Source organism: Gopherus flavomarginatus, chromosome 1 (genome assembly GCF_025201925.1).
Source record: "Gopherus flavomarginatus isolate rGopFla2 chromosome 1, rGopFla2.mat.asm, whole genome shotgun sequence".
NCBI lineage: Eukaryota > Metazoa > Chordata > Testudines > Testudinidae > Gopherus > Gopherus flavomarginatus.
Genome location: NC_066617.1, coordinates 66242825 through 66259621, shown reverse-complemented (window position 1 = coordinate 66259621; position 16797 = coordinate 66242825). Strand labels below are relative to the sequence as shown.

The 16797-nt window shown below is 40.4% G+C and overlaps 2 protein-coding genes across 5 annotated transcripts in view; both read right to left on the bottom strand.

Moving 5' to 3' along the window:
• Positions 1-3542, bottom strand: part of RASSF3 (Ras association domain family member 3) — a 156217-nt gene extending 152675 nt beyond the window's left edge. The window contains exon 1 of the mRNA XM_050924069.1: positions 3413-3542. The gene's annotated coding sequence lies outside the window, so the exon portion shown is untranslated. The remainder of the gene's footprint in view (positions 1-3412) is intronic.
• Positions 3543-9605: 6063 nt separating this feature from the next.
• The window catches only part of TBK1 (TANK binding kinase 1), a 67565-nt gene continuing 60373 nt past the window's right edge, over positions 9606-16797 (bottom strand). For 3 of the 4 annotated variants that reach the window (XM_050923581.1, XM_050923601.1, XM_050923591.1), the window contains exons 17-21: positions 15596-15697; positions 15410-15506; positions 13989-14095; positions 13413-13484; positions 9738-12436 (exon numbers count right to left, since the gene is read on the bottom strand). In XM_050923581.1, coding sequence (XP_050779538.1) covers positions 12385-12436; positions 13413-13484; positions 13989-14095; positions 15410-15506; positions 15596-15697 — 430 coding nt within the window. In that variant the 3' untranslated portion in view covers positions 9738-12384. Of the gene's footprint in view, positions 12437-13412; positions 13485-13988; positions 14096-15409; positions 15507-15595; positions 15698-16797 lie in introns of all 4 variants that reach the window. The other variant, XM_050923610.1, reaches the window with a different exon arrangement.

Sequence of the window (16797 nt, the reverse complement as noted above, 5' to 3'; positions counted from 1 at the left end):
TTATTTATCTGCCCATTTCCTGTGCTATTGAAACTGCAATTTGACAGAATGGCTTGAAGTACTGTAAGTCATAAAGATGGCGCTAGTTTTAGAGAAGATATAATCACTGAAAGCTGTATCTGTGAAGGGAAAGTTTTGCTGGAGGATATATTATGAAGGCTGAAATTTTAAGATTTTTTTTCCTACTAGCACCAGAATATTTGATCCATCACATAAGCTAATAAATACAATATATTTTAAGTCAATTTTTATATAAAAACATCCTGGGGCCTCTCACAGTTATACTAAAGCTAAATTGTTTTTCATGCACAATCAAGTTATATTAAGTATTCTCATTCAAACCAACAGAGTATTGCGTAAAGCTGGAACAGCAAGGAGACTAATTAAAGCAACTCTTACACTTTACCAGAAACCAATACAAGTTTACTACCTTCTCTTCAGCCAGAATGGAATGTTATATAAGAGAATTATCCATTGATTGATCTTTCTGTCCTTCCCTGAGTTTCAAATAGCTGCTGCTAATCAAAGGCTTGGTGATGTAAATCAAAGGCAAAGGAGATAACAGTTCCTGCAGTCTAACACTTCAGTCCACTGAGGATTACACTAGGTTAATCTCAGTAGCATAGTATGACAACTGTTTCAGTTTTTTGAACTGGAACTATTTTACTAAGAATGGCTCTCACAGCAATTGTCACACAAGGAGACCTTTGTCCCTCAATATACTATATACAAGTATTCAAACCTGAATAAGATGCATAGGGGTGTTGATACAATAGCAGCTAAAGCAAAAGCACTGAACGGATATGGAGACAACTACCCTCTCACTAGCCTTTTCCTTGTCTTGAGTGGCTTCTTCCCTAAAATTTCCCAGTGTTGCCAACCCTATTGCACCCCCCTCAACGGGAGATGTAGTTTAAACAAGGCAGCTTTCACTGCTGGTGATTTTTTCACATCGTCTAGACTTGCTCAGATCAGGATTAGATGACATGGTGGTAAAAATGCAAGCAACTCACTGTGTTCAATAAAACTCCCACTGTTCCTACCACCATTAGGACTACAGCACTGTAAGCAATAGTGGGAAATTTTAGAAACAAAGACTAGTATAGCTACAGCCATAGAGATGAGCCTTACCCAATGTGGTAGAGTGACGCTGGTAGGATAGTGTGGGGAAGCTTGCACTGCAGCTGCTCATCCTTTATGTGACAAAAAGAAAACTTCAGGCTGCAAGGATGTCAAGCTAGCGTGGTTCACAAGCACTAAATTAAAAATTTTAAACACAGAACATTTTCCTAAAGTAACAAATAACAATGAGGAGGTATTTGTGTATGTACTTTATGTTACAGTATTGTAATTAAAATGAAAGAACTAAACAATGGAACAATGAATTAGTATTTCACCTGGTAGAAGAAAAGGACATCTTAGTCCAAAATGAGTTATGAGAAACTGAAGACTAGCTAGTGAAACTGCACAAATTAGAAACATAGTTAATGGCATATCCTCTCTATAGAGGACATATGAAAACTCAAGTGTATAGGAGTGGACCACATTATATGACTACTCTTCATTGTACACAGTGTGTGTAGGAATTGGGCAGTATCCCTTCAAAGAATTTGCTGGCCCTCTAGTGGCCCTCACTGGTGTTTTGTGTTTCAGAAACTACCACAATCCAGCCACAGCAGCAAAGTATATATGTAGCCAGGGCACTTGGCCTTACATGTTTTGTATAGTTATTTGGACCTTACTGTGCCCATGCGGTTCCTTCAGATTAGGTCTGTTGTGTACCCCTAGAAATCTGAACCAGTATGCTATCCCATTTTAACTCCTAATTTCAATACACATAAACAGAATAAGGCATTTTCAGTGTTAACAGCAGATTACAAATATGGTCCTAAAATGACAAAAATTAGCAGGTAGCCGCAAGGGCAAGTGTAGTATCTGAAGCTACTTTTAACTCATTTTGTAAAATTGAGTAGGCTTCAGACCGATGGTGTCTCTTCAATAAATTTAAGATATTGCTGAAAACCAGATTGAGGATGTACCACAAACCTGTCTAGGGTGTCAGAGAGCTGAAGGAATCATATTTGTCTGGACTGAATCTCTGGACTGCTTCAGGGAAGGTTAGTTTGGTCCATAGCGCACACTTCCATAAATTATATCACAAATCTGTTGTATCTAAGGTATGTGCTATGGTGTTCTGCTAAAAGGAGGAAGTATAGTTTGAAAATGGGGTTGCAAAATAGCTCTACTTAGCAAGATAAAACTAGTTTCAGAGCACCAGGTTAAAAACCACCTCAGATCTCCTTCTAGTCTTCACATACAAAAGCAGGTTCACAGAGCATAACTATTGTTTTCTTTGTAGTGGTTTTGTTACATGTACAAACGTTTAAAAACACACCTATACAAATACATGAAGTATGTTATTGGAGCAATGACAACATAAAAATGAGACTGAAAATGATGGAGATATAACTAAAACTAGTTGAGATCTTAAGAAAATGGTTTTACTTAAAACCCAGTGGTTGGCTTTCCTCTTCCCCACACCAGAAATAATACAAAAATAAAACCCTGCTACTTGAAAACATGCTGCAAGACAACCCTGTGACGGAAGAGGGATGGAGTAGATGACCTAATACATTTTCGTTCTCCAACTTATAGAATATGAAAAATTAGAATAATTACAATGATTCTACCTACAAACAGTTCTGTATAATACAGAAGTCAGAGCTGAGCAAGATCTAGAAAATCATAATCCCTTCCTCTGCCAATATAAGATTGTTCCATACTGCGTGTTTTCAGGTTTTTGTCTAGTCTAGTTTAAATGTTCCAAGTCATGAAGCTTCCACCACACCCTTTAGATAACTATTCCCCAGGAACAGATCTCAGTATTAGCCAGTTTTTCCTGATGTACAACCTAAATGTTTCTGGTAAATTCCACCCCATTACTCAGTCATCCTGGATTTCCTTGTAACCACCCTAAGCAGCTTCTTGCCCTGGCAGGTGTTTACACCAGCAGATACTTGTAGCTATTTCTCATGTCATTAGATGCCTTACGACCCTATTTCATAACTAGGCACCCGGCTTAATCAGGACTGTGACCAAAGCAGGTTCCTAGTCAGCTTTAGCTGGTTCGTGTCAGATACCCAACCATGTTCAAAGGCCCTGGGCAAGGCGAGGTACAGACCTAGACCAGGGAGTTTGCTTTGAACGTGGCTCTAAGCGAACATCGCCCTGTCCCCGGCGGGGAAGGAGGGAGGAGGGAACCTGGGACCACTGGAGAAGGCGGGGAAGCAGCAGGGGCAGAGCAGGCAGGACAAGCGGAGGGGGGGCCGGGAGAGAGAGATGGCGAGGGCAGGGCAGAGGGCGGGGAGGCCACCAGCGCTGGGCAGCGGGGCAGGGTGGGGGGCGCTCTCACCCGCGCACCGCAGGCTCTGGGAGAAGATGAAGTGGCAGCAGAGGTCGCACCAGGTCCTCACCGCCTCCTCCAGCCTGAAGCGGTGCCGCTGCCCGCGCTGGCCTTCGGGCTCGGGCTCGAAGATGGCCCGGACGTGGCGCGGGCGCTGCGGGCCGGGTCGCCAGCGGCCGCAGACCGGGCCCGGGGCTGCGGCTTTGCCCGCGCGGGGCTGCGGCGGCTGCTCCGACAGCGACATGAAGAGCTCCAGGGCGGGCAGCGCAGGGGGCCGGGCAGCCCGGGGCGCCCTCACCACCGGCACCCGCGGCAGCCTCCTCCTCTTCTCCCGCGGGCTGGGGGCTCCGCCGGGCGGGGGGGGCCGCCGCCGCCATGCGCAGCCCGCAGCTTCCGCGGGCGCCTCAGGTAGGACGCGCCGCCTGCGCTCCCCCGGCTGCAGCCGCGCAGGCAGGAGGCACCGCGCTGCCTGCGGCTGCACCTGCCCAGGGCGGGCGCTGAGCAGAGCCTCGTCCATCCTCTGCCAGTGCGCAGGGGGGAGAGAGAGAGAGAGAGAGAGAGAGTGTGTGTGTGTGTGTGTGTGTGTCCCACGCTGCCCCCTCCCTCCTCTGCCAGTGTCCTGGGGGGAGAGAGAGAGAGAGAGTGTGTGTGTGTGTGTGTCCCACACTGCCCTCTCCCTCCTCTGCCAGTCCGCAGGGGGGAGAGAGAGAGAGAGAGAGAGAGAGAGTGTGTCCCCCCCACACTGCCCCCTCCCTCCTCTGCCAGTCCCCGGGGGGGGGGAGAGAGAGAGAGAGAGTGTGTGTGTGTGTGTGTGTGTTTATGTGTCCCACGCTGCCCCCTCCCTCCTCTGCCAGTCCCCAGGGGGGAGAGAGAGAGAGAGAGTGTGTGTGTGTGTGTGTGTATGTGTCCCACGCTGCCCCCTCCCTCCTCTGCCAGTCCCGGGGGGGGGGGAGAGAGAGAGAGAGAGTGTCTGTGTGTGTGTGTCCCACACTGCCCCCTCCCTCCTCTGCCAGTGCCCAGGGGGGAGAGAGAGAGAGAGAGAGAGTGTGTGTGTGTGTCCCCCACACTGCCCCCTCCCTCCTCTGCCAGTGTCCAGGGAAATTTGTGGGGGGGGGCGTGGGGTGGTGAATCATGTGTCCCACACTGCCCCCTCCCTCCTCTGCCTGGGCCCCTCGGCATGGGGAATCGGATGTCACTACAGCCAGGCAGCGCTAGGAGACTGCGGACGGATCCGTGTCACAGAGCCCCCTCCACCCTCTGCCAGGCCACCGCTGGTTGGATCGGAGAAGCTCTAGGTCAGGGATCAAGTTTGCTTGGGTAAGTTACTGTGATGGGCTGCTGAGTCTACAAAGAGTAATGAATAGACAGTACCATGTAGTGGGCATGAGAAAGTGTAGAACTATTGTAGCAGAAAAATCGCACCATCATGTAGAATCAGAACTGGAAAGGACTTCAAGAGGTCATCTAGTCCAGTCCCCTGGACTCAAGGCAGGACTAAGTATTATCCAGATCATCCCTGACAGGTGTTTGTCGAGCCTGGTCTTAAAAATCCCCAATGATGGAGATTCCACCACCTTCCTAGGCAATTTATTCCAGTGCTTAACCCCTCTGACAGGAAGTTTTTCCTAATGTCGAGCCTAAACCTCCTTGTAGCAATTTCAGCCCATTGCTTCTTGTCCTATCCTCAGAAGTTAAGAACAACAATTTTTCTCCCTCCTCCTTGTAAAAACCTTTTATGTACTTGAAAACTGTTATATCCCTTCTCAGTCTTCTCTTCTCCAAACTAAACAAACTCAGTTTTTTCAGTCTTCCCTCATAGGTCATATTTTCTAGACCTTTAATCATTTTTGTTGCTCTTCTCTGGACTCTCTCCAATTTGTCCTCATCACCCAGAACTTGACACAATACTCCAGTTGAGGCCTAATCAGCACGGAGTAGAGCAGAATTACTTCTCGCATCTTGCTAATACAGCCCAGAATGATTGCTTTTTTTGCAAAAGTGTTACTGTTGACTTATATTTAGCTTGTGATCCACTCTGACCCCCAAGATCCCTTTCCGCAGTACTCCTTCCTAGGCAGTCATTTCCCATTTGGTATGTACACAACTGATTGTTTGGGGGCTGGTCTACATTGGGGGCAGGAGGGGAAATCAATTTAAGAGATGCAACTTCAGCTATTGGTGTAGCTGAAGTTGAAGTATCTTAGTTCGACTTACCTGGCTGTCCTCACTGTGGCGAGTTGACTGCTGCGGCTCCACTGACGCTGCTTACTCCTCCTGCTGAGGTGGAGTATGGGCGTCGATGCCCAATAGATCAGTTACTACCCACCATACCTTAAGTGGAGTACTTTGCATTTGTACTTAGTGAATTTCATGTTATTTACTTCAGACTACTTCTCCAGTTTGTCCAGATCATTTTGAATGTTAAATTTTGAATTAAAGAGTGTCATGAAGCAGAGGCAGGCGTTAAAGTTGCAACATTCATTTTAACTGGTTTCTTGATTTTGGGGGGCTTAACTCTAATGCTGCTTCAAATGCCTATGTCGGAGAGGCTCAAAAATAAGTTGTTTCGGTCTCCACTGCTTCCTGCTCTGCTAGCTTGCAAAAGTTTAAACACAGAGCTCATAACTAAAATACATTTCTTAAAAAATCTCAAACTTTGCATCATGCTTTGCGATTGATGAACCCAGCCACCCTTGACCAAAGCTGCCAGAATGTAATTGACCAATATACTTAAATTGCACTTTTGTCCTGTAGTTTTCAAAACATTTTTAAAAAGTAAAGAAGTATTACTAGCATATTGCAGAGCATAAGAAAGAAGAGACATATGAAGCAATTTGCAGGAGATGAAAGCTGATCTAGGAGATAACTCATGGGTTTAGCACAACAGGGGACACAAAACACACTTTGACCAATGGGCTACAAGCAAAATGAGAGAGAGGTGAAATGCGAAACATGTATTTTGGTGATCCACACCATAATTTACAGTTTGTCATAGCTTTAAGGTACAAACCTGTTTTAAAGAAGTATTTTTACTGTGTGAATCACATGTGACCATGCCAGCCTTCATATAGTTTAGCAGCAGGATTTGAATTTTTTGATCTGCAGATCCCTAGCTTAGGCCTTTTACCTTTTGAGCTACAGAAATAATTACTAGTTCTGTTCTAGAACAGTCACTGGAAGAGGAATTGACACACCCTAACAATGGATTACACAACTGTTTAGCAGTCAGCAGTAGAATATTGGCAATTAGGAATCCTGTATTCTATACTTGGCTCTGGGAGAAGAGTGTGGTTTATAGTAGTTACGGAGAGAGGAAAAGGAAATCTGGTTTACTCACTCTGAAAGGAAGCAATGTGATGCAGTGGACAAGATTGGGGTTTGTCATATTAGAGACCTAGATTCTCTGTTTGCAGAGGGCAAGGGGGAAGAGTTTCAGCGCCTCTTCCCTGCCTTCTAGGTTGGGGTTTGTTGGTGTAGTCTATCATAAGGGTAGTGAATTGCAAGAGCATTTAAAATTGACAATACAAACTCCCTGCTCTCCTCTTTCCCAGCTCAGGAACTTCCTCCTTCCCAGAGCCAATATGTCACCAGATTAAAATTTGACATCTCTTTTGTTATGAATAAAAAGTAATAAAATATTCTATAGACACATGCTACTGTGTAACTGATATTCTAAGAATCAATACACAAGAAGCAAAAATATACCCAAAAGACAAATTGCACAGTATTTTAGATTTCTTGCAAAAGAGGTAAAAAGAAAACCAGGACAATCTTGTGGAAAAAAAAAATCACCAGAAAGAATTAAAAAATCATCCTTTCTGTATCAATTTTTTTTTTAATCAAACCACCATGAAAATTTCAAAATGCTCAAAATTTATATTTTTGCCATTTTTGAGATTTTTACAAATACAAGTATAAAATTCCTCTTAAAACTGTAATGCAATCTTAACTATAGCACAGCTATCAATATACCATAATAGACTCTTATACCACCCGCTCTCATCCCCATAGTACCTGAGCACCTTCCAGTAACATTGAACATGACTAACATCTGTCATATGAAGAACAGGAGTACTTGTGGCACCTTAGAGACTAACCAATTTATTTCAGCATGAGCTTTCGTTGGCTGCAGCTCATTTTTTTGGATGCATAGAATGGAACACACTATGCATCTGAAGAAGTGAGCTGTAGCCCACGAAAGCTTATGCTGAAATAAATTGGTTAGTCTCTAAGGTGCCACAAGTACTCCTGTTCTTTTTGCAGATACAAACTAACACGGCTGCTACTCTGAAATCTGTCAAATGCAGTTTGTTCTCTCACTCTCAACATCTTCCCCCAGAGAACTGGGTGCAATGCAGTATTTCATTTTGGTAGAATTTTTTGTTTAATATATATATTTATTAGAGAAGACATGGTGGAAGAAGTGGCACTTAGAGGGGAAGGTGCTAAGGTTTCTGCTGATCAGTTTTTTTGAGAGTTTGTGCCACAGTCTTGGACTCATTACTCAGAAAGCTGTCTCCTGCACAGACAAGCTTTACCTTATAGCAAAATGTCCCAATGTGCCCCAAGCCATGGGCAAAGTAGTTTGGTGGAGAATACTGGAGGAGTGCAGAAGGGAGATCCCTTTTCCAAGTTCTGGGATTCCTTTAACCTTTTGAACAAATGCCCATACTGGTTTTTAGCAAGTAAGGGACTATGGATTTTATTGGAAAGCTAAGTTAGCTTTGTGCACATGTGTAGCACATTCAGGATTCATATCATAACTCAGAACTTAGGTGTGCTTTCTATGAGTAGCTGGGCAAATTTTAAACAGCAACAACTCTAATTTCTTCACCCCATATTTCTAAACTGTAGTAAATCATGTACATCGCAGCGCAAGGTCTATATCCATACAAAGTTTCACATATAACAGTTCATCTGTTTTTGTGATACAAATAAGTTGCACTATTATTAAATAGGAAAACTTCCTTTTTAAGCTGTACAGAACTCAGATTTGATTGAAGTATGCTCCAATTAATCAAAAGAAACTTTGTGTTGGCACTAAACATGAAAAACTTCAGCTCAAGAGGCAGAGCTTTCAGAAAGTTTGACTGGACTGAAAAAGGAAGTTTACAGTAACTTTTATAACCTTAACTAAAGCAGTTGCTACATGACCTTGCTACAATATTGCAGAGGTTCTTCCATGCATGCCTAGATCTTGTCGACACTAGACTTTTTGCCAGAATAACTACTCTGGCAAATCCTCATAGTGGAAATATAGCTAATACTGGCAAGAGTTCCCTGCATGAAATAAGCTATATAGGCAAAAGGATTTTTTTGCTGGTATAACCACATCTACACTAGGGCTTTTGCCTGCATAGCAATGTTGGTTAGGTTGTGATTTTTTTCCACACTCCTAACCAACACAGCTGTGGTGGCAAACTTTTTATGCATAGACCAGACCCTAGTTTCACCAGAGATAGGCCTAGTGTTTTCCAACAAGCATTATTGTAAAAGTTGATATCTTTCCTCTCTACTTCAATGAAACTATTAGTATCAGGTTGGTTGGAGACTAATCATTTTGGACCTATTACAGTTAATACATCCATCAAAAAAAATCAAAATCAGAATCAGAAAGTGACAGGTAGGAAACATGCATGAAAGTTACATATTGGAATACTGAACAGTCAAACTTAAATGAAAGAGTGAGCTGTTTCAGAATTGGCTAGAGACTGGTTCTAATTTTACCCAAACAGGTTTCTCTAGCTCATTTGTTCATTGTTTCACCTTTTCTCCCTTTCAAGGCTTGTTCAGCTTTTTAAAATGTTTATGATTGAAGTGTCTCCTTCTGCCTTTTGTAATTCATGCCATAGCATTATACCTTTTAGGTATTTTATGAAGTCCCACATACTGTGACTATAGTGATGCTTTTCTTAAAGCTTCTGCTATTGTATTAGCAATGATTCAGCTCCACCACTGGGAGCTCCTGTGCAGAAAAGATATCAGGTAGGATGGGCACTGAGGGGACACAATATGTGCACACTCACACTGCTCAGAACAAGCTTAAACAATACAGTAGTAAAAAAGTTAGTTGCTGCTGGCACCTAGTCTGTGCTAGTGCTTTCATTATTGGGCAGGACAGAAACTCTCTTTTCTGTATTAGGACAGTACTGAGCACACTTTTGCTGCTACTGCAATCTAAATAATGATTTGACACTTGTAATTTTATTCCTTATATTTCATTTGGGTTTAAGGGGGAAATAATGGTACATCATGAACATTAAAAGCTAATTTTTACAAAACAAAATGAAAATAAATTATGAAAAGAAGCCTGGAAATTAAAGACATCTTAGAATAAGTTGTTGGTATTGTATTTATGTATACAAGTCATTCACTCATGCAATTTTACAATTAATATGTAGACAGGCTTGCTAATGTATTACTTTAATCAGTTACTTAACACTATAACTCTAAAGTAGTAATTCCGTTTCAGAGGGGGGAAAAACCCATAATACTATCAATTGTCTGTCTTGGCAAACCTATTACTTTCCATATTAAGGGCTCACAATATTATGACAGTTGGTATGAACATAGCCAATCTCATGACACACCAGGCATCAAAGCCAATAAGGGAAGTTTCATAAGAAAGTAATCAGTAATATGCTTAACTGATTACTTCAAGTCCATTAGCCAGATGTAACAAATTATTTTTCAAAACAATTTTAACAAGCCTACATATATTAGTGGTGGGAGTACAAGACTAAAACCAGCACTGTTTTAAAACTGACATGTTATGAAGCAACATGATAGAAAAAAAATTGAACATTTTCATCCTTGTGAAAATAGTAAGCGACTGTACACTGTGACATACAAACTCTATGTTTACAACAATTAACTCTCCCCATTCAGATGGCTTCAATGTAAGAGAAATAAGACTCCTCTATTCCTCTTACATTTCTCTTTTCTCTGAAAATTTGATCTTTCAACCAATATAATTTGTTTTCCAAAGTTAAAATACCTTAAAATAATGAACAAAATAACATAGGCATAGAAATAATCTCAGTGATTCTAATATACATTTATGTACAGTTTAAGGACCTGATCCTTCAAACATCTATGCACATAAAATTTAATGACATTAATGTGAATGCTAGCACAATCTGGCCCTAAAATATTCCCATAATTTAAATACTTCGCAGTAAACACTTTTAAATGACATGGCTAAACCAGAAAAAATGGATTTTTTTCTTCTTGTTTGGGGCAACAAAATTGCTGCACCAGTTTTGGAGAGCAATTTTTAAAAAAAAAGTTTGCAAGCTGAGGAACATCTTTTACTATATGTAGGGGTAAATTATATTTGAACAGGTAAGGATAGGAACCCAGTATCAGAGACTATAAAACAGTGTATATCCTGCTTTAATATTGGAGCAACCAACCAGAAAAACCAACTTCATAACTTCCATTTTAAGTATAAAATACATTTTAATGTTTTTATTCCTATACTGTGATGGGGGCAGAAAGACAAAGGAATAATCACCACAAGACTGAGTCTTACACACATATATACCTGTTACTGGCTGCTTTTCATTTGGTTGCATGCTTCAAGGTTTTACTGTTGTTACATAAAGCATGAAATAATCTAGGACTAATCTATTTGAGGGACTACATGTTACCCTACATGCTCTATTGAGAATAGGAATGGCAGAGATGGAACTGTAGGACATCCCTGGCATTGTCTCAAAAGAGAAAGGATGAGGCCTTTGCTTCAGAAGGCCCATGATCCTTGAATGCTCTTCCTCAATAATATGCAGCAGACTACAGGAGGTGGCAAGACACGGGATGTCTGCTTCCTTTTTAATTTCATAGGTTTTGGAGCAGACAGTTTTCTTCTCCATGTTTTAGGCTGAGTTGTGCAATGTTGGAGGAGCAGGCTGTAGTATTAATTTTGTATTTGAGGTTGGGCTGGATGCAGTTACTGGTTTTGAATGTGCTAACTTTTCTATTTCGTAGCTGCTTTTGGTTTCAAATGATTTTTGTTAGATGCCAGAAGCCTGCAGTATGGGGTACCACAGATGTAAAAAAGTATTACTATATTTTCTCTCACAAGTTTAACATTAGTCATAAGTCTTATTAGTCATAAGCTGTGACATTGTACTTTGTTGGTTTTGGTCTCTTTCTGAGAATTACATTTTTAAAAAATAGTTGTTTTGCTGATGTTAAAAGCACTGAAGCAAGATGGAAAATGGTTTATGGATTCCAACACTAAACTCCCATAATACTGAGCCAAATGATTATCATGGAGAACATGGCATCCAACATGGACAGGACTAAAAACCTTGTGAATTTATTTTCTGACACACAAGTGGACTATTAACTTGGTAGACAAGGGGGAAGAAACATATCTCCTCTCTTTGTCCTAAGTGCATGTTGTTCACATTGAATTACAGAAGCAAAGACAAGATCAAATGCTCTTCATTCAAGTACTGTAGCTGATGATGAGTCCTTGACTAGGTTCTGAAATAACATACTGGTATTAAGGGGAGCCCAGGCGCCCCTTAAATTAGTGGTGCCCCCCAAACATTATTCCACACATCCCCAAGTTTGGGAACCAAGGCTTTAAAAACTATTAATAACTTCTCTAAATGCAGGCTAGTTCAAGCCACAAGTTCTCTTTCAAAAAACAAAAGTAAATCACGACCTAAAAATCAGCATTCACTGAATGTCTATTTAAGCATTATGCATGATGTAATCCTTTGCCAGAGTTCCTTAAATGGATAACATGTATAACCATCTCAGAAAACTTAACAGTGATTCTATTTTAACATTAACAAAAAAACCTGATATAATTGTTATATTTACAGTATATACATATTTACATACTTTTGTTATACTAGAGTTGCAGAAAAAAATTGCTGTACAGAATGGTTTTTCTGCATTTAGATGCCCCTTATAGCATTTTTTTTTTGTGAAAAATGAACAGTCCTTTCATGCTCCTTTGTTGACTAGATACAGTCTACATTCCGTAGGCCGCCATCCACAGTCAAAGCACCAAATCTAAAGTGAAAGAAACATTTTATTCTTAGCTGATTAAAATTGATTTAATACACAATAAATTAACCCTTAGTCTAGAATAAAATTAAAATGTGTTTCTTTTTTGAGTTCATTTAACTATAACTTAATTATATTCTTTCCCCCCTCTTGCCATGCCCCAACACATTTATTTCTTAATACAGTATTCTTGAAGACACATGAAGAGTGTGCACACAACAGGACACTGCATGATCTAAGCATAGGACTGAGAACCAGGAACAAGTGAGTTCTTAGCCCAGCGTACCACTGACTCAGTAATTCACTAGGAGGCCTTAGGCAGATCATAACACCTGTGTAGCACTATCTACACTAGGAAACGGACCCCATTACTAACAGCTGCCATCTGCAATGGATACCCCTGAACCAGTGAATGAAAATGATTTGACTGCTAGCATAGACAGAACAGAATCATTTTCAGTGCTATTAAAGAAAGCATTGTTTCAGAAGGGGTATAGAAAGTATGAGTGACTTGTTTTCTCAGTCCTATTTCATTACAGCTAATGCTCAAACTGCTGAATGACTAACACAGATTGGTATCATTCCATAGTTATTAAACTTAAAGTGATATCTGAAAATTAAAAAAAGTTTAGATAAGAGCCTGAGAATCACTTCAAGAAATACTGTGTAAATCCAGCATTCACCACTCTGAGCAACAGTTATTTCTGTTAAGTGGCTGTAGGTAATTTCAGCTGTCTTGGTGCTTTTACCTTCATCACAGATTGACTTCCACAGTAAGGGAACAAATGTCTTTATTTGAAAACAATGCTAATAACTGTGGCCAAATCAGCTTGAAACATGTTTCAGAGCAACAATTTGGAAACAGGTACCTATAGTGCAGTTGTCCAAGAGATAAAATTTTCCATTTTCTTGCTCACTGGATCCATTAACTTCCATACCAAATTATAACACCTCCCACCAAAAAGTAAAAAATACTATTTGCCTTTCTAAAATGTGGTTATTCTCAGCTAGTTCTTTAACAACACCTTCCATTTCCTCCTTCAGTTTCTTCATACTGTATGATAAAAAGCAAAAGAAAGGTCTTCAGTGATTATAAACAGTTTTATCCATTGAATGCCAGTTTTAATGTTACATTCATTATGAAATGAATGTGTCAAAATGGTACAATAGAAACAGTTTCGCTAATAATAAAATTGGAAGAAAAAATATTCTGAAGATGCCCAAACATTAGAGTGACTCATGACAATGAAGTTTCCAGTAACTTGCAATCGTGTACAAAGTAAAGGAGAAGCATATTAGGTTGGCTTGAGAACAAAATCTGACAAAAGTGATAAATGGAAACAGTGAACGGTATGATTTTTCCCTCATGCCCATAAGTACATTAGCATTCAGAAATACCAGTCTGTTTTTGTAACAGACAGAAAATGCCCACCTCTATGCAGTAGTCACTTCCCTTTCCATTTTTAAAGCAGTTAAGTTAGGTCATAAAACCCAAATTTTCTCTAATTCCTCTATAGAAAGCATGTGAATGTTTTACAATTATCCACCTAATTCTTACCCAAGAGTCATTTCCACTAAAGTGTTTGAACTTGGATAGATTGGATTCATTGTATGTTTGATCCCAGTGGAAGCTGCAAACGTTTTCTGTCGCAAAGTTTCTTGTAACTGCAATAAATAAATAAGGTAAGTAAGTAACATGCTCACAGGCCAACAAACTGCCATGTGCATTTCAATGTCCACCTTCAAATCCCTCCTTGAAATATTCCCCTACAAAAGCCATGAAAATGGTTAGGCAGCTGTGTGTGGCCTATCATGCTCAGTAGTATTGACTCATTGTGCTCTCCTCTGTCTGTCTGTTGCATTCTCTCATCTTACACTTTGTAAGCTCTCTGGAACAGAGACAATCTCTGTATGTTTGTTCAGTGCCTAGCATAAAAGGGATCTGATCCATGACTGGAGCCCCTAGGCACAAGTAACATTATTAATAAATATAGTAATGACCCTGCTTCTCTCAGACTTTTGCTCAGGGAGATCAGCTGGATTTCCCTCCATTTTTACACTTGTATTTTTTTAAAGTAATTTTGTTGTACTAAAATATGTTTATTTGCCACCAGACTTCTTTCTGTATTTGGGGACACTGTGTAACGAAGACATACATATAATGTCTGAATGTCTTAAACGTTTGACACATCTTTAATGAATGGTTATATTCTGCAGAAGAAAGCAAGATATACACTTTCATGCCTCTGATTTTTCCCCGGGAACCTGGTTTTGAACTGAATCTGGTGGCTCTGAATAGATTTGCACTCTAAATGGTAACTGTCCGAGTGCTAAAAAATTCAATAATTCCTGCCTCATGGCAGAGATTTTAACAGTTTCTTCCAATTTTATATTGTTCCTAAAATGTGGTTTTACTCTGAAGAATGACTGTAAAAATGGCATTGCAGGGTTTCATTGTCTTGTTGTTCAGGCACAAGACTGGGACACAAGAATCCTAGTTTAACTCTGCCACAGAGTGAGAGAGACCTTAAGCAAGTCTCTGTGCCTCAATTCCCTATCTATAAAATGAGGATAATACTTCTCAACCTCAGAAGAGTGTTATGAAGATAAAGTCATAATGTTCATGATGCTCAGATATTATGGTGATGGGAGCCACGTAGAAAAGATTGATATGGAATCACTGAAAAACATCTAAAGTTGCTCAGTTGGTTTTTTGTAAGTGCTGATCCTGTAAACTCAGTCTGGACTCTGAATCAGGCAGAGTTCTATCCAGCTCACACATCACCAGCAATACAGCTTCTACAGGCCAAACTATTACATCTGTGCAGCCCTATTACTGTCAATAGGTTTGCACAGGTGTAAGTGGAACTTGGTAAACTATCCTGTTGATGAGGAGGAGGAGGAGAAGGGAAATGGAATAGAATCTCACACCTTTGCTCACTCAGTCTAAAAACTGGACATAATTTAGGACCAGTATACCTCATTTATATAGTCCTGGTATTTGGATACCTCTTCTTCAATATCAAAACACTGTCTGGTGATTGTCAGTAACTGCTTCCTCAAATGAAGCATCTTTCTGGAAGCAAAAAAAAAACTATTTTAAAAAGGCAATCAGCAAATCATGGTGCTGTCACAATGTTGAATTCTAATGAATCAGTCTCTTGCCTCATCCAGTCCTCTGCCTTGTCCAAAAATGTCTCATACTTGCTGACACATTCATCTTTGAACAGAGATATGGCTTTTGTGGCATGTAAATTCAGCTTCTGTCTGCAATACAGAAATAATGAACAGATTATTGTTATATCACTTGCAGGACTTCATTCCCCAAATGATTTTTTTAAAGCTTTCAAGCATACGAGATATATATGAAGATTTAAAATGTCTAAAAAAACCTTTATCCAACTTATTTTGTGTGCTACTGTAATTCACTACTATAATGTGTTTATACTGGATAAACTGCCAGGTTATATTTCAAAATTAATTTCCAAGATGTTCCAATTTCAAATGTCACATTTGAGGCAAAATTTTTCATAGATTCATAGACTCTAGGACTGGAAGGGACCTCGAGAGGTCATCGAGTCCAGTCCCCTGCCCTCATGGCAGGACCAAATACTGTCTAGACCATCCCTGATAGACATTTATCTAACCTACTCTTAAATATCTCCAGAGATGGAGATTCCACAACCTCTCTAGGCAATTTATTCCAGTGTTTAACTACTCTGACAGTTAGGAACTTTTTCCTGATTTCCAACCTAAATCTCCCTTGCTGCAGTTTAAGCCCACTGCTTCTTGTTCTATCCTTAGAGGCTAAGGTGAACAAGTTTTCTCCCTCCTCCTGATGACACCCTTTTAGATACCTGAAAACTGCTATCATGTCACCTCTCAGTCTTCTTTTTTTCAAACTAAATAAACCCAATTCTTTCAGCCTTCCTTCATAGCTCATGTTCTCAAGACCTGTAATCATTCTTGTTGCTCTTCTCTGGACCCTCTCCAATTTCTCCACATCTTTCTTGAAAGGCGGTGCCCAGAACTGGACACAATACTCCAGTTGAAGCCTAACCAGCACAGAGTAGAGCGGAAGAATGACTTCTCGTGTCTTGTTTACAACACATCTGTTAATGCATCCCAGAATCACGTTTGCTTTTTTTGCAACAGTATCACACTGTTGACTCATATTTAGCTTGTGGTCTACTATGATCCCTAGATCTCTTTCTGCCATACTCCTTCCTAGACAGTCTCTTCCCATTCTGTATGTGTGAAACTGATTGTCCCTTCCTAAGTGGAGCACTTTGCATTTGTCTTTATTGAACTTCATCCGGTTTACCTCAGACCATTTCTCCAATTTGTCTAGATTGTTTTGAATTTTG